Raw genomic sequence first — 21611 nt, forward strand, 5'->3', positions numbered from 1 at the left:
GTGAGTGACGACTGCCCACGGAACTCTCCCTCCCACGGTGGTCCCCCACTCACCTTCCCTGATCCCTTGCCCAATGTATTTTAAAGAATTTCATTTAGTTGCCAACATTTAAAACCTGGGAAATTCACATCAATATCTACATTACTAGCTTTTCTTTCTTTTTTTTTTTTTTTAAAGATTTTATTTATTTATTTGACACAGAAAGAGAGACAGAGACGGAACACAAGCAGGGGGAGTGGGAGAGGGAGAAGCAGGCTTCCCGCGGAGCAGGGAGCCAGATATGGGGCTCGATCCCAGGACCCAGGGATCATGACCTGAGCCGAAGGCAGATGCTTAAAGACTGAGCCACCCAGGTGCCCACCCCCATTACTAGCTTTTCTTGAAATAAAAAGTAATAGCTGGCAGGACTGGGGCCACCTTCTCATGTATCAAGGAGGGACAGTGCTCAGGGACTGACAGAGCATGAGGTGGGCCTGGACCACTCTATTTCCCCCATTTACATCATCTGTCTGACCCCTGAGGGCATTTAAGCTTGCAACATTTTTTTCCCCTCCAACATCATAAAAAAATCTCAAAAATATAGGGAAGTTGGGCGCCTGGGTGGCTCAGTTGGTTGGGTGTCTGCCCTTGGCTCAGGTCATGATCCCAGGGTCCTGGGATCGAGTTCCGTGTCGGGCTCCCCGCTCAGCAGGGAGTCTGCTTTTCCCTCTCCCGCTGCCTGCCGCTCTGCCTACTTGTGCTCTGTCAAATAAATAAATAAAATCTTTTAAAACAAATATAGGGAAGTTGAACTACTTAGACAGTAAATACTTGTATGTTCACCACCTATATTCTCCCATTAACACTCTGCCATATTTGCTCTTATGTACCTATCTACCTCTCTATTCACCCAATAACTCAGCTTAGTATTTGATTATTTCAAAGTAGATGTATCATTAATGATGTTCAATATTTATTTAGAATGTGAGGTGAATTTACATATGGCAAAATGTACAACTCTTAAGTTTGCCTTTCTATGAGTTTTACCAAAATGCAACCCCTTTTTAACCTTTCAGGAACTATGAAGTCATAATGTCTGATTTTGCAACATTTTTACTTACTCCCACACTACCTTTTACCTCCAAAGTTATAAAAATGACATATATTTGTGTTTTAAAGTGTGATAAAATTAATCTTATTTCCATGGTTAGTTGCCACCTTCAAAATAAAGAGAACACCCTGTACGTCATGCTGTTAGAAGGCTAGGCTTTAGGGGCGTCTGGGTGGCTCAGTCAGGTAAGCATCTGACTTTTGGTTTTGGCTCGGTCGTTATCTCAGGGTTGGGAGATCGAGCCCTGCATCGGGCTCCGTGTGGAATTGGCTTGAGATTCTCTCTCCCACTCCCCCCTGCTCCTCCTGCCCATGCTCTCTCTCAAAATAAATAAATCTTAAACACAACATACCGCCGCCACCACCACCACCACCACCACCACCAAGAAGTCTAGGCTCCACACTACGATCAGCTCTGCAAGCCGTTTTCAAAGGACAGCAACCCAACAGGAGGCCACCAGCGGGTGAGCGCCTTCATCAGGCACTGAGCTAGCTCCCCTAGCTCTCGCGGGCCCAATCCTGAGGGAAGGTAAGCCTTACCCAGCAGCTCCACAACTTGTAGGAGGACAGATGTCGGGATGGCGTCGGGCTCATCCTCGGATCTCCCGTCACCATCCTCTGATCTCCAGGACAGCAGCTGCTCGGCGAAGGCCATAGCCAGAGGGAACTCCAGGGGCAGAGAGTGCAACACCAGCACGGCTCCGGGAGGGGGAGACACCCCTAGAAGAGCGGCAGAGGAGGAAGGCTCATAACTGGCAGCATGTGACCTAAATAAGCCTCAGAAGAGGACCCACCAGGTGTGTGTGGAAGAACAGGGCTGGAAAGCCCACCTGCTCATCTGCTGGAGGCAAAAGGAAACGTAACTCCTCCCGCACTCCAGATCGAGTCAGCTGCAGATGCAGGAGGGGCCTGAGGACATCCTCCAAAGAGTCCGTTTGTCAGTGTGACAAGGGGACAAAGGGCAGCAATGAGAATGGGGAAGGATAAATATTCCCCAGCTGGTTAGATACCAACCAGCCTGATGAGCCAGCATGGAAATACTAAGTCAGACCTTAAAAGATGCTTCACTGGAATATCCCCAGCTTGGGAAAGAAATAATTAGCCATTTGGTGTGGCTGCAATCCCATGAGACCATTAAGCTTGTATTGGTTACAGAGTAGACCAGCAAGGGGCACCGCAGACTAGCACTACCAGGACCTTGGGCTTTGATTTTCTCTTATTGCCTTGTGTCACTGCCAGCCCTGAATCTGGCCAGAGATGCTGCAGCAAGAGGAAAAAGGCCCCAAGGCCTGACCCCCCTTCCTAGCCTGCACCGTACCCCAAGGCCTGCTGCAGGCCCTGACCAGACATAAGTCAGGCCAGCAGGGACCTGTGGGTCTTTGGATAAGTCAGGAGGCACCATGCTGATTGGCCTGCCTTTGGGGGTGAATGTTTATATGGTGATAACTGAGGAATGAAAAGATAGAGATCTTCTGCTTATTTAATTATAAAGTTTAAAGAACAGTTAGTACAGGCAAAGTACTGTGAAAACAATCGGCCCTAACGAAGAGAGGCCGTCCAGTCGTTTGGACCGGCCCTAACGAAGAGAGGTCGTCTAGTTGTTTAGAAGTCTCCTTTCGTTTCATTCCCTGAAGTTGCAAGGTCTCTAGGACGGGGTGCGGGAAGCCAAAGCCCAACTTTTGCCTGGAAGGTCAAATACATTTCAGAATTGTCTCTAGCAAACACAGGTCCGTCCTTTCTTGTCAGACGTGACAGGAAGTGCAGTGGAAGTCTGTGACCAGGTTTTCCTCGCTTCTGTGCGTTTTCTTGGAAAGAGTCACCCGGCCCCGGTGTGCGGAGCGTACAAGCAGGGGGCAGCTTCAGGATCTGCAGATCTCTCCCCTAAACCTAAACCCATGCAGGCTTAGCAAAGAATGCCAAGGAGACGAGACTCACGGGCCCTCCCAGCCCGGCCGCCGGGCTATTTACCACAGAGATGGGGGACAGATGCTCACTGTGGCCTGCGCCCCAGGGAGCCACTCGCACCCGAGAGAATTCGGTTCTGATGAGCGCTGGAGGAAGGCAGTGGGTATTATTGCCGCTAAAGGACCACTCTGTTCAGTTCACTCTAAAGAGCGCACACTTGCAAAAGGAAAGGAAAGGAAATCCCCACTGACGTCTGGGCAGCATCTGCCAGGTCTGCCCCAGGCAGGAAAAGCACTCATTTCATCTCCTGCCCCAAAAATATACTGTCCCAAGCACTTCTGTTCTTTACTGACAACACACAGCAAGGTACAAAATCCTTTCTATCTTCAAAAAGAAGGAAAGCCAAAAACGACTTCACACTGTTCTTCTTACCAAGCGCTAATTCAGAGACATACCCAGTTTGATGTGGACCTTGTCTGTGGAGAGGATCACCGAGGGGTACTGGTTGGCTGTAGGTGGTGGCGTGAGGCCAGTGTTGGCCGGAGATGCATCCCGTGGGTAACAGACGGCCTCGATCAGGTTTAGCTGGCCATTTCGCTTGACTTTGTGGCCAAGCCCATACACAAGCACCCGTGCCCACGGCGCCTTGTACAGGGAGGAGCTGTGGAGGAGGGAGGAGGGTCAGCAGAGTCTAGCTGCTCATGCCAGGGAGGAGATGGAGAGTAAGAAGTGGGCTTTTGTAAGTCATTCCCACCACATCTTAGAAGGTCATCCTTTATTAGGACGAATTTCCCAAACACGGAAATATGGGAGGAACTATAGACTATTTTCAAATACTACCGGTATGTGTTAAAGACTAAATTTGAGTTTTTCTTCTGTCAGTTTCACTAGTCTCCAGTTTTCTTTTTCTTTTTTTTTTTTTTTTAAGATTTTATTTATTTGACAGAGAGAGACATAGCGAGACAGGGAACACAAGCAGGGGGAGTGGGAGAGGGAGAAACAGGCCACCCGCTGAGCAGGGAGCCCGATGTGGGGCTCGATCCCAGGACCCTGAGACCATGACCTGAGCCGAAGGCAGACGCTTAATGACTGAGCCACCTAGGTGCCCTTCCAGTTTTCTTTTCTCTCCCGTTAGCTCTCCTAGAGAACAGGCAACTTACTCTTTGCGGAATCCAGACTGACTTTCTTTGCAAGACACGACGACAAAAGCCGCCCCAGGGAAATTGACATCCATGTTGACTTTGGACTCTGAAATCGGGAACTCCTCAGAGGGGAACTGCTCGGGTGCTGTCTGCAAAGAGAGATTTTTTTTTTTTTTTTTTTTTTTTTAGATTTTTATTTATTTATTGAGAGAGAGAATGGTAGAGAGAGAGCATGAGATGGAGGAAGGTCAGAGGGAGAAGCAGACTCCCCGCTGAGCAGGGAGCCCGACGCGGGACTCGATCCTGGGACCCTAGGATCATGACCTGAGCCGAAGGCAGTCGCTTAACCAACTGAGCCACCCAGGCGCCCTGCAAAGAGAGATTTAACAAGGGAAGCCACAGGCCACACACAGGAGAGCATTTCATCTCCCAACTACCAGGCAAAGGACAGAGCCAACACATACATGGCCACAGGCTCCAGGGACAAGAAAGCCCTCCAGGAGGAAGGCCACTATGGATGGGACAAGGTGGGAAAGCCATGAGGTAAAGGAGACTGGTTCAGCGGGGCTTAGGGGGGTTGGGGAAGAGAGTGTCATTTTCAGCAAGCCAGTAAGACTTCTAATTAAAAGTCATAACCCTGGTTCAGGGACATTAGAGCTTCAGCCGTCTACCTGCAGGAAGGAGCAGATCTGTTTCGTCAGCTCCAGCAGGCTCTCCTCGCCCTGGTGCAGGGTCCGGGTGATGGCCACGTTGAGCCACTCTCGCACTGTCTGGGAGCTGCCCTGGTAGAAGAGGTCAGTGGCCGAGCAGTTCTGGGAGTGGACGCAATGCTGCAGAGACTGCGCCAGGAGGATGGAGCTGGAGCTGATGGTGCCATCTGCGGCCAGGAAAGAAAATCTAAGTTCACCAGAACGGCAGACGCCAACGGCGGGCAGAGCCTGGGTAACAGCGAGCAGCCTGCCCGGGGGGAGCTTGGACACAGCGTCTCAGGTATTACCGATCAGATCCTGCAGGCTGGCAGGCTGGGAGAGGAGGGGTTCACATCAGTGGTCTGAATTTTTCCTTTCTTTAAAGCAACAAAAGTGTTTCCTAAAATAAAACCTAAAGTGGTGGGCCAAGTCTACTTTAAACAGAAATGGAGCTGCTTGGATGCAGGGGTTCCCGCAGCCTGACCTACTCGTGTGCCCTGGCCCCTCCCGAGCTGCCCCAAGGAACCGCTAGGGAGTGTGGAAAGCCAGTGTTAGGTCATTATGGCAAAGTTTCTTCACAAACACTTTAAAGCTTTCCAGATGTTTTGGAACCTCTAAGTTCTTGGGGGTGGGCCAGGGGACCCCGCACACTGACTGGGACCCCATAGCTGGGAGATGCCTGCTAGGCCCTGAGTGCCATCTACCCTCTCACCTCTTGCTCCCATTTTAGTTGCTGGGAGGCCAAGGGGAGCAGGCGGAGGCTGAGGTGCTGGGGCTGGGGACAGAGAGGGGCTCCTCGGTCTTGGGCTGGGCTAAGCAGGTTCATCGCTTAGCATTCGCCAGGGGAGCAAACACACAGCATCGGGCCTCACCAACGGCCCCAATGTTAGCAGGTGCACACAACCTGGCCCACTTAAACAGCTGCACCGGAAATCAATGAACCAGTGAGGTCTGCTGTGGAGGAGCTTGGCAAAAGGAGCATTTTCCTTTCTGAACAATGCCTGCGAGAATGTCTGTAGCAACAGTACAGTGACAGGATTTCCTAAGTGATGCTTAATTTTCTTCGATCCACAATTCGGTCGGGAAGCTCAGTGAGTGCTTAATAGGTCAAGGACTAAATAGGTCATGTAGTATACTTCCATTTTTCAAAGTGAGCAAGCACTGCCCAGATCATCGCGACTGTTCAGGGCCGTTTATCTACACTAGCCTGAAGGCCTGTGCCACCCGGACAGCGAGTCCGTCACCCCCAGTCTCCTCCCTGGGGGCTGGGCTCACTCTCAGGGCCGTCTCACCCTGAGCTGATGTCGCCAGGGACGGCCAGAAGCCAGGCTCACCTGGGAGGGGGGGAGCCAGGAGCTGATTGGACAGCAGCTGCAGGTGCTCCAGGGTGATGTCCCGGATGGCGGGGATGTGGAAGAGGCGGGTGAACAAGTGCGGCAGCTTCGGGGCGAAGATGTTGAGCAGGGCCACGCGACAGTACAGCCTGGCCAGTGCCGCCTCACACCGCAGCAGCTCTCTGCGGGGGAAAGCGGGAGGCGTGCTCAGCGCCGGGGCTCGGGCCAGGCCACAGGCCTCTCTTCCGGCCTCGGGTTCCGCACGCCAGGCTAGTCACTTGGGTCTTAAATAAAAAGTCAGGTTTAAGTATGTTTGGATTTTCTCTACTCAAAAATCACTGTGGAAAAAGAAGTGAAAATCGAGGTCCGCACAAAACTTCTACATGGATGTTCACAAGAGCATTACTCAGAGTGGCCCCAAACTGGAAACAAGGCAAACGTCCATCCAGCGAGGATGGTAAATCCAGTCAGTAGAACGCTATTCAGCGGTAAGGGATGAAGCGCCGACACCTGCTACGTGGATCAACCTTGGAGACATCGTGCCAAGAAAAAAAGGCCAGACACAAAGGGCCCCACAGTGCGTGATTCCACTCACACAGACTGTCCAGAACCAAGCAAATCCATAGAAACGGAAGAAAGTTGAGCGAGAGGAGAGAATGGGTACGGCTTTCTCCTTCGGGTGATGAAAAGGTTTTAAAAGCGATTGTGGTGAGGCTTGTACACCTCCGTAAATATACTGACCACCACCGACTTGTATGCGTTAAACGGGTGAGCTACGCCGTACGTGAACTACAGCTCACTAAAGCTCTTATAAGAAATTCACTGCAAACCCTTTGTGTGTGAAGAGTTTCTGAAGTAACTGGCATTCGCCTTGAATAACAGCTCATTAGTGTCTAAGCAGGTCTCATTTAGAATTGCATCTCCTGGCAAATAATCTAATACTAAGCACTGGGGAGGCTCCCTGTATTTCTTTAGCTAATCACCATTATTAAAAATTCTCCTGGTATTAAGCATTTAACTAAAAAGGCAAGTTAGAAGCAGCCCTGTTGTCTCTAAAAAGTCTAGGTTTCAAACCCACTTGGAGTCATCAGGGCTCATTCTGTATCGCCTACTGATCTGAATTGAATTTAATGCTGGTCTATCATAACTCACATTTAGGCATAACGGTAATTAAAGAAGCCACGTAAGACCTGATGAATTTGTACAAATATGAAGATAAACACAGCTAAGATGCTGCATTTAGGTGGTTTCTTTCTCATCTCCACCAGTCTGTAATATTCTCACGCTGGACTTTAAAACAAACCACCTTTACTTACCTGTTTCCTCCCTCCACGGAAGTCCATTTGCTGACTGCACGGGCACAGCTCAGAATGGCCGGGGCAGCAACACAGAGGAGGTCTGAATACAAGCCCTTTCTGACTCCCCACAGCTTCCTCCTCAGATTTCAGGGGCTGCAGCTGGAGTGAGATTATTTTGGGCCTGCCCAGCAGTCCCTGCTCTGTCCCTGCAGACTTAGTGCCTCTGAAGCTACTGCTGAGCCATCTACCGCTCTAAGTCCTCTCCCAAAGCCACGTGAGCGTGTTAGGCAGAGCATACCTCTGAGGAAAATCTGTGCTGGGACGAGAAATCCAGTCACTTTATTGATCAAACAAACCCATGTGGCATAATTTCTTAGCTCTCCTGATACTGAAATCACCGCCGTAATTCTGAGAATAAATGTCCTACATCTACAGCCTGATTGTAACCTTACAAAGCACTTTCTGGCCTTCTCGCTCGGTTGCTAGCAAAAGGGCATTAAGTCACATCCATCAGAAACATTTGCTAAAAATACAACTGACTTATGAAATAAAGCTTTAAAAGCTTTTAAGACTATCGTATTGATATTCAAGCATATATGTATCTTTTCAACAGATATTTTGAGTTTGCAACATGAGCCAGGGTCCTGATTAGAAACGGGGGGCTCTAGCAAAGAATTAAAGTCTCTGCTTTTAGAAACCTTACAGTCTAGGAGGAGGAGACACAACACAATTAATAAATTAAACCAAACTCACAGGCAAGAACATCAGGTCCTGGAAAGGAAGTAAGATGCAGCGCTATGACAACATGTGGCTTCGTGCTTACTTTAGATGGTGAGGCAAAGCCTCTTTGGAAAGGTGACATGAGATTCAAATGACAAGAATGAAACAGCCATGCAAAGTTCTGAGCAAAGTGCTCCAGGCCGGGGGAAGAGCATGTGCAGAGACACCTTGGAGGACACGAGCATCAGGCCTGAGAGATGCGGAAAAGCCGGCTCTGCTGACAGAGAGTTCATGGAGAAGAGGAGACTTTGGGGCTCAGGAAGGGGTTTCGTGAGGTAGGTTACTAGTTTGAATTCTACTCCAAGGGAAATGGAAAGCCATGACAACTGAATTAGAGGAGAAAGACAATCCACCAAAGGTAGAACATGCTTCCTTAGAGACCTCCGCCCAGTGCTAGGCACAAAACACGCATTCAGGAACGAACACCTTGTTAGCTTAATGGAGAAATGAGCTGGCTGCCCACACTGGGCCTGGACATCTCTTCTGGACTGGCTTACTTCTCTCTTCTGGACGTGCTTTACTCTTTACAACTTTCCACACTCTTCCAGATCTCCAGCCATCCCTCAATCCCCCTTCTCCCCTGCAGCTCACAGCAGAGTGCCTGTGGCACAGGCTGGGTGACACCAGATCCCACGACATTTCTTCCCAACTCCTGCAATTTTGCTGTTACTTTACTAGCTTCCTTCTAACTCTTAGCTTTGAAGGAAAAGCTTGTCAATGACAAATGGTACATGTGATAAAGATATAAGTGAATTTCTGTGATCCACTAGAAAGAAGGGCTCAATCTTACCTGTGAATTTGAAGGTTGGTATTGTCGAGCGTGACCAGCCCATTGGTGGCCGTCCTCCGGTAGCCTGCTGGGGGCCTTTCCAGCATATCAATCGGATACCAGTATCGGACCAGCACGCCTTCACTTCGGAGGTACGTTTCTACCTGCACTAATTCATTCACCTACAACAGTTAAAGGAAAGGTCTATTTGACTTTTTGGGCACTGACTTTTCCCCCTCAAGTTTTAAAATACATATGTATGTATATGTACATGTTCTATGGTAATAAATGTTAGTTTCATGTCACTGAGTCTCTAAAAGGTCAAAGACAACTGGTTAGTATCGACAGTGTGTTTAGTTTTTTCATACCACTTTTCAAATCTTAACTGGTATGTAATCACGAATCAGAAATTTAAAGACAGGGGCACCTGGGTGGCTCAGTCAGTTAAGCATCCGACTCTAGTTTTGGCTCAGGTCCTGATCTCAGGGTTGTGGGACTGAGCCATGTGTTGGGCTCTGCGATGGGCGTGAAGCCTGCTTAGGATTCTCTTTCCCTCTGGCCCTCCCCGCAACTCTAATTAAAAAAAAAAAAAAAAAAAATTGAACAGTGCTATATTTCAGCAATAATTCAGTGCATTTTGTTTAATGTTCATTGTTTTTATGTTGATGATTTTGTAAAAGCATGGGGCGCCTGGGTGGCTTGGTCAGTTTGGGCATACAACTCTTGGTTTTGGCTTGGGTCGTGATCTCAGGGTCAAGGGATTGAGCTCCACGCCGGGCTCTGTGCTTAGTGGGGAGACTCTCTCTCTCTCTCTCTCCCCCCCTTTGCTCCCACCCCACCCCCCGCTCATGCTCTCTCAAATAAATCTTTAAAAAAAATAATTTTGGAAAAGCAGGAAATCTAATAGCTCCATTTTATTGCAGGAAAATAAAAAGTAAACTCATGCATATACGCTTTGGATTCAAATACAAACGTAATTTTTGTTTAGGGATTATTACTAAAACATAAAAGAATCAAACAATTATTATTTTTAAAGATTTTATTTATTTATTTGCCAGAGAGAGAGCACAAGCAGGGGGAGAACAGCAGGCAGAGGGAGAAGCAGGCTCTCCGCTGAGCAAGGAGCCTGATGTGGGGCTCGATCCCAGGACCCTGGGACCATGACCTGAGCCAAAGGCAGACGCTTAATCGATTGAGCCCCCCAGGCGTCCCAATAATAACAGAATTATTTTAACAAAATTTCTGTTTTTCTAATTTATACTTGCACACATTTCCACTGCTGAAAAACACTGTTCTATACTTTCTGATAACCAAGTGAGAAGTTTGTATCAGAAGGCAACGGGAGATTAATAGTATTACTAATCGAATTTTCTACTTGGACGTTCACCTTAGTAAACCATCAGTCAATAGCCTCTCTTAAAAATTTAATGCTTCAGGGAGTACCTGGGTGGCTCAGTTGGTTAAGCGACTGCCTTCGGCTCAGGTCATGATCCTGGAGTCCCGGGATCGAGTCCCGCATCGGGCTCCCTGCTCAGCAGGGGGTCTGCTCCCTCTGACCCTCCCCCCTCTCACGTGCTCTCTCTCTCTGTCTCATTCTCTCTCTCAAATAAATAAATAAATCTTTAAAAAAAAAAAAAATTTAATGCTTCAGGGAGTACCTGGGTGGCTCAGTTGGTTGAATGTCCAACTCTTAGTTTCAGCTCAGGTCATGATCTCAGGGTCATTAGATCGAGCTCCGCATCAGGCTCCGTGCTCAGCAAGTAGTTTCCTTGAGATTCTCTCCCTCCTCCCTCTGCCTCTCCCCACTGCTCATATGTGTGCACTCCCTTTCTCAAATATTTAAAAAATTTAATGATTCATAATTAAGTATGGGTGAAATGGAGTCAGTAAAAATGTAAAGCTTTCCGTTTCAAAGCGTTAATGGTACCTAACATTACCGGTTTCTGTATCCGTATCCAGGTAGATTCTAGCTTATCTACATGGCCATAGATCCTTTCTCATCAGAGACTCTTAGGCATGAACTAGATATTAGTTCATCAGTTTTTCTTGCACAGGAAACTCCTCAAACGCCAGTACATGCATGCGACCAAAGAAAGCTTTGGCTTTGCCCGCATGCATGTTCTGTTCCTTCTTCCCCACCCATACCCCCCACCCCTGCTGAGAACCCCGTGGGTTTAATACACTCGTGTTACATACTGGAAAACAGGCTGAGAGAACCAGCAAGATGATGTGATCAAAATCATAAAACTATTTCTTCGACTTGTGTCTGTGTCTGTAACAGTCATGACAAAGACAGATCATCCATTTACCAAGGACCACAGGAGAATGTTCCCGGGACTTGGGTAGGAAGAATATAGGGATGGTCTGAACATGGCTGACAAAATGCTGGCAGAGGCATCATGGTCTGAAGGGCTGACAGCCCTGAGGATTGAGAGCTTATCATCATCTATCATCAGCCCTGATCTGAGCCCACGAAAAAACCTCAGGCAAGCCATTTGGTGTGAGCACTTAGCTCACTTTCTCCATTCCTAGTTTGAAGAGTAATCCATCTGCATGATTGCACATTTTTTTAAAAAGATTTATTTATTTTTTTAACTTGAGAGAGAGCAAGCATGAGTGGTGGCGGGAGGTGGAGAGGGGAAGAGACAGAGGGAGAAGCAGACTTCACACTGAGCAAGGAGCCCGACATGGGGCTTGATCCCATGACCCTGAGATCATGACCTGAGCCGAAAGCAGACACTTAACCAACTGAGTCACCCAGGCACCCTTGGATGATCACTTTTTTTTTTTTTTTTAAAGATTTTATTTATTTATTTGAGAGAGAGAGAGAATGAGAGAGAAAGCACATGAGATGGGGGGAGGGTCAGAGGGAGAAGCAGACTCCCCGCCGAGCAGGGAGCCCAACGCGGGACTCGATCCAGGGACCCCAGGATCATGACCTGAGCCGAAGGCAGTCGCCTAACCAACTGAGCCACCCAGGCGCCCTGGATGATCACTTTTTAAGACACATGGAGTCTGGGCATGAAAGTCCCCGTGTATATAAAAGGCTGTTTACTCACTGAATCAACATCTAAGACAACTCCATGAAGCCCAAAGGTTTTCAGCATTCCCCGGATGGCGAATTTTGGCAGGGCAGTTCCCACAGTACTGCTGGCCACATTGTTGCTGTCTGGAGAGCGGGTTACTACTGTGAGACCTGAGAAGGGCAAAGGGAGAAGGTTTTTCAGAAGCAAGTACCATTATCCTCTTGGGATCCTATATTTTTAGGGCCTAAAATAGCTCTACAGCATCTAACAATACCTCAGTATAGTTGTAACCAAAAAGGTACAAAGCAAAGTCTTGAAGATCATACAAAATGTTCTAAGAACTCTCATAATAAAAAAACAAATAAGCCAACTAAAAAATTAACAAAGGATTTGAATAAACATTTCTCCAAAGAAAAATGAAGCTACACCTGAAAAGACATTCCCTGTCATCAGTCATTAGGTAGACAAGCCCAAGCCACAATGAGACCCCGCTTCACACCCACTAGGATGGCGATAATCTAACCAACAGACAGTAATAAGTGTTGGCAGGGATGTGGAGAAATGGGAAGCGTTATACGTTTCTGGTGGGAATGTAAAATGCTGCAATCACTTTGGAAAATCATCTGGCCAGTCCTCAAAAAGTTCAACTTATCATAGGACCCAGCAATCCCACGTCTACATATCTACCCAAGAGAAAGGACGACACACACCTATACAAGAAACCTGAACACAAACCGTCACAGCAGCATTACTCACAATAGCCAAAAGTGAGAAACAACCCAAGTGTCCGTTATTTGATGAATGGATGAAAAATGGGGTATTATCCACACAATGGAATATTATTTTGCCATAAAAAGGAACAAAGTACTAACACATGCTACAAATGGATGGAACTTGAAAGAGTGTGTCATATGAAAGAGGCCAGACTCAAAGTCCCCAGGTTGTAGGATTCCATTTACAGGAAATGTCCAGAAGAGGAAGTCTATAGGGACAAAAAGGTGAATTAATGGGGCTCAAGGGAAGGAGAAATGTGGAATGGTGGGGGTACAGGAGTTCTTTTTGGACAATGAAAATGTTCTGGAATTAGAGGAAATGGTTTGGTGGTTGTACAACTTTGTGAATCTACTAAATACTGAATTGTATCCTTTAAAAGGGTGGATTTTATGGTATGCAAATTATATCTAAAAAAGGAAAAAGAGTAAGAAAAAATATATTTTTTTAAGATTTTATTTATTTATTTGACAGAGAGAGGGAGAGCACAAGCAGGGGGAGCAGCAGGCAGAGGGAGAGGGAGAAGCAGGCTCCCCAGCCCGATGCGGGGCTCGATCCAGGCACCCTGGGATCATGACCTGAGCCGAAGGCAGATGCTTAATGACTGAGCCACCCAGGCACCCCAAAAATATATGTATTTCTGCCTCTGTCCCTGATGTTCTCGTATTTTTGTGAAGGTCTGATAATGAGTGGTTTCCATTTTTCTTTTTTGTGCTTTTCTGTATTTTCATTTCCTTAAAAAAAATGCAATAGATTTTTAATCAAAAAAATAAACACATTCTATTAAAATTTTAAAAAGCAGAGTGCAACCATACATTCATGGTTCTAGCTCAGCAGCCCTGACCTAAGCTGGGAGGCCTCTCTGGAACCCTCCACCCATGGCCCACTTCTCCCTCTGCACAAGTGCCCAGTCTCACTGCATGTGCCAGTGAGCTCAGGAAGCCACTGGAGGCCAGACGAGCAGGAAGCTTTAGGGCATCACAGAAGAGAGGCTGCGAGAGGTCCTGTCACTCTGCGAAAGGAGTCACCTCAGGAAAGCTCACAGTTCCTCTGCTCACACTCAAGTGAACACCCAACCTCTCATTCCACAGCAAGCTTCACAGATGAAGTAAGAGGGAAAACAGAACCTTTTCGAACTTTATCAATTGTGAACTTGTTCGCTTCGTCTTTAATGTCTTCAATGGTGGGAAGATACAGGTCTCTTGGGATGCCGCCGTTCTCCTCATAGAGGAATTCAACCGTCTGTCGGGCAATGTCCACCATGCCTAAAAAAATATAACTGCACTGGTAACTCTCCGAAGAGTACACAGTCTTCGGATCTGACTCACACGGAGAATGAAGGTAAGAGAATCTTTCAAACACTGCCCATGGGAGTATACAGCCTTTTGGGGAAGGTAATTATGGGGATCTGGCAAGTTTAAAACACTCAATACCCTACTTGTAGGAACCTCTCAAATTTCTCCCACAGAAACACAAGCACACATGTGTAAAGATCCAAGAGCACATCCTGCAGCACTGCTGGGAAACCCCAAAATGGAAATAAGGAAAGTACTCATCAATAGAGTGGTTAAAAATCATGGGGCGTTACTATGCAGTTATTTCAGTTGAGTCAAAAGAACCAAGTAGAGGACAAACAGAGGGTAAGAAGTGAGGAAAAGCTTTTTACTTTGTACATTTTTGCACTACATGATTTTTACAGCAAACCCATGTTGCTTAAAAGAGACAGAGCTCCACCAACTTCTCCTACTCAGCACTGGAATTGGCTGTGTTCTTCCTTCCCAGAGGGAGAACACACCATTAAGTTCACCACCAACAACCACTATTAATTAATGAACGCAGTCAACAAAGGTCCCTGAAGGGACGGCCCCACGGGGCACGCAGGGTGGCAGGGTGCAACGTCTCCACCTGCTGGCGCTGCCGAAGCTCTCACACATGGGGGTGGCACAGGTGCACAGGCCAATCGCCCGCACACTCAGCTCCCACTCTTATTTGCTGGCCTTGCTGGAGGGAAAAGGCACAGCAATTTTCGGAGCGCACTTGAGGAGGAGGAGACTGCAATTAGAGAAGAATGCCTAGAGAAAGAACTGTCAGAACAGACCAAGAATGTGGCCTGATATTGGAAGATTATGGAAAAATAATCTTTGCAACATTTTCCAAAGGAATGAGGAAGAGGAGAACAAATCCTCTGCTGTCTACGCAGCAGGAATCCAGGAACACGGGGAGGATGCCAAGTTCAACCATTCCCCTTCCTCGGGGACTGGACAGCAGGAGGCTGGTCCACCTCACAGGGATGGCCCTTTGGGGACCACGAGCCATCCCCCAGCCTCCTTTTCACTTCTGCCACTGCTACACTGAGGAGATTATATTCAAAAGGTAAATGTTTTAGGTTTAAATTAATATGGTTCATATGACTGGTCACAGCACACGGACGGATCCCGAGAGAATGCCTTGGCAAGAGGCCACATCAGGGGCCGGAGGCACTTCTGGCTGAGTCATCGATCTGCCTCTGGTCCAGGGCCACTTCTGGATGATCAGATTTTCTGCGTGCTGTCTATTCCTTTCCCTAACCAAACTGGGAGCAGAGGAGGAGGCACCCTTGGCCACAGACGCTCAGGATGGCTCAGGCACCAAAGGGTAAAAGAAAAGAAATCCTAATTTAAGCAGAACCTAAGTCAACACAGCAACCAATGATCATATACAAGGGCTTTTCATCTGCACACTGTAAATTCTTCCCCCCTTTCTTACTCTCTCCAAAGCGGTAAGAGGCACCAGCCCCTCTGAAAACAGCGCTTTATGTTTCACAGTGTAAGCCAGCTGTCACCAAGTCAGCTCCCGATCTGCATTTAAATAGAAGGCTGTCAGAAAAGCCCCACGAGACTGGCCCGGCCTAGCTACACACGTGCTGGCCTCCCGATCTACCGCACAGCCCCCCGACCACGTCCCCTGCTCTGGCCCACTGGATGTTTCCCTGGCTGGGGGCCTGACGCCTGGGCGGCGTTGGCTGCCTGCAGGGACGGGTTAGTGGATGAATGGATGGCTCAACAGGTGCCACCAAATCGAAGGCCTCCCAACGCTGAAACCAACGCTGCATGGGCGCCTCGAGGCGGGCCGCAGTGCGTCTGGCATTATGCTAAGTGAGAGTCATTCGAACCCAAGAAAAGGTCTGCTCTGCCCTTCGACAAAGCACACAAGGCCATTTCCTCTCAGATCCTGAAAACAGATGGGGAAGAGCAAATTCTCTTTATCTCTGGGATCTACTACATTGATTTATGTGGCTCCTTCGCGTACCACCTCCCAATGGCTTCCTGTCTCACAGAGAATAAAATCCAAAGTCCTAACGCACCCAGTGGTTGTCCCTGCCCCTCGTCCCGTGTCCTGCTGCCCTTCCCTCAAGCTCTCATCTTCAGCTATACCTGCTTGGCCCTTTTGGCTGGTCGCACAACCACCCGAGTGCATTCCCACCAAGGGCCTTCCTAATGTTGCTCCTTCTGCCCCAAACTCGAGTAGAGAAGAATTACTAATTATCTGCCCCAAATTGGGTCGGCAGCCAACCCCAGGCTCTGATAAAAGCAGGAAGCAATCCCACTATGTCACAGGAGGAGGCTATGCCCACAGGTTAAGTTTAAACAAGATCATTCCACTGTCGTAGGCCTTAGCTTCGGGGATAGACAGCTTGAAAGAAAATAAGTAAATATCAAACCATAGATTTACACACACTCATTCAGTCCTGGTGCCAACATGGGAGAAAAGTAATCACTAGAGATCTGGGACTCAGCATATTAACTGGCCAAAAAACAAAGGACTGGTGGGGGCTTTTTATTTTTATCTAGGTTCTGAGAGCCTACTCTCAGAACAAGGCTCAAAGAGGAGCAAGGCTGCTGATATAGGACAAAAATGAAACTTCTTACACCATCCCTGAGGCCACCATGTTTGGGGGGAAAAAGCAGGTGTTTCACAAGATAAGGAAAATCCTCAAAACTGAAATTAGCTACCTGCACTCAAGACTCACTAACAGTCCACTGTCTGGGGTCAAACTTTGCATTATTCTTTGCTAGAGAACCCGTGTTCATGGAAGAAAAACCCCACCCTCATTGTTACCATGGTGACATCCGGAACTATATTAACTGAACACTTACTCTGTGCTGGGCACTATTCCTAGGAGCTTTACCTGTATTAAAGCACTTACAAGGTGGTCACCATCACTGATTCCATTTTAAAGGGGAGGAAAGCCCAGAAAGGTTAAGTAACTGTCCCAAGGTCAGACAGACAAATAGCACAGCTGTGACTTGAGCGCCCAAATTATTTAATCCCCAGGCCATCCAGCTTCCCAATTCAACCATTTCAGCAGCCCATCAACCCAAACATGGAGTTAAGTTGATAAGCAAAGAGAAGGCTGACAGTGGAAGCTGGAGAGCACAGAGCTCAGGAAAGGACGGGCGGAGGACACGGTTAGGTCTATCCGGGTGTTAGATGAGCCCCTCTTTCCTGATTTACATCTGAGTTTCATCTAAGCACAGCTCAAGTCATGAAGTAGCTCCCAAGGACAGCGTAAAGCACCAGACCTAGTTGTAAAGCACCCTTGATCTGGTCCAGGCCCGACTTTCGCTCTGCCTCATTGCGGAAGCGTCTTCGGATAGTAGGAAACACCTTGGTCTCCCAGGCTTTCACCAGCAGGGCGTAGTGGTCCTCCTGGAAGGAGAAGGCAAAGGCATGAACAGAGAAGGAGCGCCTCATGCGGGCATCAGCCCTTCCCTGACCTACAGCTCTCACCCACTCCAAGGCCAGTAGCAGAATCACATCCTCAGATGCCAGGGCAGGCAACAGTCAGACTGTGGCAAGCCCTTCCTTTCCCTCTGAAGCCAAGTAGGCACTCCACATGGTCCCTGACTTACTGCTGAATCACTAGCAGGGTACTCCATTTCTCCCACACTCAGATCGGTACTGGGCCAAAGAGCCCAGCATGTATTGCCACTGACATGTGATTTCAAAGATGAATGTTCCAGAGCTACTGCTCAAACACAGTGATATAACTCGAAGTGTCACCATTCCGGCCTTGCACCATCAAAGCAAAATCATTCCTGGTGGCTCGTCCTGGTCACCAGGGAGCCGCGCGAGTGCTGTGGGCCTTGTACCTGGGGGACGTCGTCATCATCCTCATCATCACTTTCGTCGTCTGCGATAGGAGGTGGGTGGGGGTCTGGGCCCGAGGTGATGAAATTCTCATAGCTGAGTTCTACTTTATAATGACAGGAGGTGTCACTGTCATATTCTGTAACAGAGCACAGTGACAGTGAATTCTAGGCAAGAGCAGGCCAGAGAAATCACGAACTTCTCCCTCTTAGATAAACCAGAATCTCTTTTTTCATGTGAAAGACTCCTAGCACTTGGAGGGATTTTGAAGGAGCCATGGAGTAACTAATCATGTATCATTATCCTGAATCCTAAAATCGTGTTTATGGATAGAATTCATTCAATTCAGAGAAGAATTTGGAAAGTTCTTCATCAGGAGAAAGAAGCAAGCAGAGTCTTAAAACAGTTTCCAAACCAGGCCAGTTACAGTCTGTGCACACCTCTAGATCTGAAAGCTTGGTTTTATTCAATTAATGAAGTTTTTCAAATAACCAGGAAAGATTTTTCAGTGCACACCTAATACCCACCACCTAGATTCCACAATTAGTGTTTTATTATTCTTTGATGACCTCAGTTGTTTTTTTATGACCTCAGTTTTAAAAATTAAGTAACTAACATTTTTAAAATAGAGAATTTCACATAAAATTGTGGGGTTTCTAGCAGTCTTATAAAAAGTGGATAGTCTTTCAGGCTTGCATTTCCATGTGGCGATAGTCTGCCGGCACTGAGTAATGGCAGGCTTCCTGGATGTGGGGGATGTACTTTCTAATCAGTGAGTCACCATCTCCTGCTCCCCATTTTCTTTCACTGGGGCCCATGCCCCTATAACCAGTGGGCACTAGAGCGTGCCCAGGTTGGATGGGTTTACAAACAGCAGCATGTGCATCCCCAGGAAGCAGTGGGGCCCCGGGAGGCAGCGGCTTACGTTGCTGAGCAGTGGCCACAGCAGCAATGCGGCATGGCGGCCCATGAGTGCCTGGGTCTGACGCAATGCTGGTGCCAGCGTCGTTGTCGCTATCAGATGCCATGGCGAAGGGCAGGGCCTCAAAGTTAGCGCTGATCTCCTCTGCCAGATCAGTGCACAGGTCGGCGGCGTTGCGGTGTGCCTGCCCTTCAGCATAGGCAAATGGGCGGGAGCCGAAGTTAGCTCGAGTCTTGGTGTTCTGGGAAGGAAATCAAATAAAGGATTTGAAAGGGGTTAGGTTTGTTTATTTATTTAATACTCCAAGGTGAATGTCACTCAACGTCAAACCAGAAGGAGGGCCCAGCTCTGAAAGAGCATGCGGAATGAGGCAGAGGGGCCTGTGTAACTGCGTGCCCTGGCACTGAGAAGGAGATCTGCACAGGCCAGCCCCCCCTCCCCCATACCCCCTCACCTCACTCTCCCAACCCTATGCTACTCAGACAGTGACCTTTCCTGTTTCCAACACTGTTCCTTTCTGCCTGATGCCACTGAACAAACTGCTCCCTTCACTGGGGATGTTTTTCTCCTCCGATTTTGCCAAGTTAAGACGAGTTAATAGTCCAGACCTGCCTCACGCATTGCTTCTTCAAGGTAATGGGGACATGGTCAGATTTGCTTCCATGCAATTGTACCGTGATGGCTAATTTTACTGTCACTTTGACTGGCCACAGGATGCCAGACTAAACATTACTGTGGGGTGTGTCTGGGAGGGGGGCCTCTGGATGAGATCAGCATTTGAATGGTGGATTCAGTCGAGTAGATTGCCCTCCCCAGCATGGCTGGGCATCATCCAAATTACTAAGGAGAATTTGTTTTCCTTCCCAGTAAGATAACCTGCCTTCTTCTGAATGTGAACCACAGGCCACATCCCACCAGAGACGTCTTCGAGATACGGGGACAGGCGCTGCCCGCAGTATGTGAAGTATACCCGGCCCTTGGCTGGCTGCCCCGGAGGAGGGGGGGTCCCCTCAGTCCTCTCCCAGCCAATTCCTGCCACGTCACCTACAGCAGAGAACAGGAAGGAGACATCTTGTTTTCCCTTTCACTGATTATTAAATAAACTTCCCAACTGCAACAGTGTAATGAGGCCACGTACCATTGACTATCTTTATGCCACTAGCTATATCTGAAAAAGCTCTGAAGTTACGTACTGTACTTGAGTAAATATAAAGTAACACAACAGAAATAATTTTTTAAAAAGTCAAGCTATTCAGAAGAAAATGCTGAGTTAGTTACAATCACACATTAAATTTAGCCTTTATTTTCCTGGCAGCCAAGACAAAGGGAAAACATTGGGTACTTTTTTTTTTTAATAGATATAAGTTTTTCTCTTTTGACACATGGAAAATTATTTATGGCACAAAGGTAAAAAGGCAGTATTTTCTCAGTAAGTTTGTGGAAGATTTAGAAATGGTCTTATTTATATAAAACCCAACCCACAATGTAAGCTAGAGGTACACTGTTAAATCACGTTATGTCCCGCCCGCTACTTGTATGTATTTAAGGCATTTTTGCGGGAAGCTAAGACAAGCCAAGCTGCTTTCCAATGAAGAACAGAATAGGATAGAGCTCAGAGACCACCTCATCGGTGCTCACATGCTGCCTGCTTTAGGCACACTGCTCACATACAGAGCCATGTGATTAGTCTCTCACTGTGAACTCTTCAGGAAGTGCATGAAGTTCTGCGATTCTGCTTTTGATTACAGAGTCTCCAATGCTTCAGATACCACTAGGATGGGCTTCCCAAAGGCTGGGGACTTATCACTGTTTACTGTGGCATCTCCAGGGCCCAGAAAAGTACCTGGTACATAGGAAATGGCCAGCCAGTATCTACTGATGAGTAGACACTAGAAGTGTTGGTACAGAGGTTGAGATTCTGCTGTAAAAAGTGAGTTCTTGATTCCTACCCAGACACATAACATGTGTGCTTGAGGTTTAGTACAAAACTTTCTCAAACAGCAAAATGTGACCAAACAAAACAAATGAGAGCAACAAATAAAAACCCTGCCTATGGTTCCCATGTGCTCCCCAAACCCTCCTCTGTGCTGAAAACACTTAAGTACTCAGCTGAAATGTCCAAGTTCTGCTCCAGAAAATGAGAGAGAAGTAACTGCCAGGAAATTATCTCTAAATCATAATTTGACCATAACTGAAAACACTACACTCTCTGAAACACCTTTCAGTTTAACAAGTAGCTCCCTGTGGCGCCTGGGTGGCTCAGTCAGTTAAGCGTATGCCTTCAGCTCAGGTCATGATCCCAGGGTCCTGGGATCAAGCCATATATCGGGCTCCCTGCTCAGCAGGGAATCTGTTTCTCCCTTTCTCTCTCCCTCTGCCTCTCCCCTGCTCATGCTCTCTCTCAAATAAATAAAAATAAAAATCTTTAAAAGAAAAAACAAAACAAAAACAAGCAGCTCCCTAAGTTAAATGATGGCAAAATTACTCCCAGCCAGCTGTGCGAGGTTGGATGGTTGGATGGATGGAGTGACTTATTCTTCCCCATCTGAGCAGCCCAGACCATCTACCACGTAGGACAATTTCAGCTTCCTCAGAAATGATGCTAAGATGTACTGTCTGAAACTAAGTAGCCAACATGTCTGGGGGCTTCTAATGGCAAGAGGACAATGCCTACATTTTGCTCCTCTGCTAGAGCAGGTAGGACTGATCCCAATTCATCTATACAGAGCAAGACACTTATATGGAGGCTAAAAAGA

General features: G+C 47.6%; 1 protein-coding gene across 9 annotated transcripts in view; it reads right to left on the bottom strand.

The window, feature by feature from the left end:
• HECTD4 (HECT domain E3 ubiquitin protein ligase 4) overlaps positions 1-21611 on the bottom strand; it is a 181931-nt gene that overhangs the window by 22460 nt on the left and 137860 nt on the right. For all 9 annotated transcript variants that reach the window (XM_027576965.1, XM_027576961.1, XM_027576966.1 and 6 more), the window contains 12 exons: positions 19736-19899; positions 18859-19096; positions 17936-18072; positions 17366-17492; positions 13931-14068; positions 12066-12202; positions 9028-9188; positions 6160-6341; positions 4808-5013; positions 4155-4285; positions 3450-3655; positions 1630-1809 (listed from right to left, as the gene is read on the bottom strand). In XM_027576965.1, the coding sequence (XP_027432766.1) occupies positions 1630-1809; positions 3450-3655; positions 4155-4285; positions 4808-5013; positions 6160-6341; positions 9028-9188; positions 12066-12202; positions 13931-14068; positions 17366-17492; positions 17936-18072; positions 18859-19096; positions 19736-19899 (2007 nt within the window). The remainder of the gene's footprint in view (positions 1-1629; positions 1810-3449; positions 3656-4154; positions 4286-4807; positions 5014-6159; positions 6342-9027; positions 9189-12065; positions 12203-13930; positions 14069-17365; positions 17493-17935; positions 18073-18858; positions 19097-19735; positions 19900-21611) is intronic.

Source organism: Zalophus californianus, chromosome 14 (genome assembly GCF_009762305.2).
Source record: "Zalophus californianus isolate mZalCal1 chromosome 14, mZalCal1.pri.v2, whole genome shotgun sequence".
NCBI classification, from domain to species: domain Eukaryota; kingdom Metazoa; phylum Chordata; class Mammalia; order Carnivora; family Otariidae; genus Zalophus; species Zalophus californianus.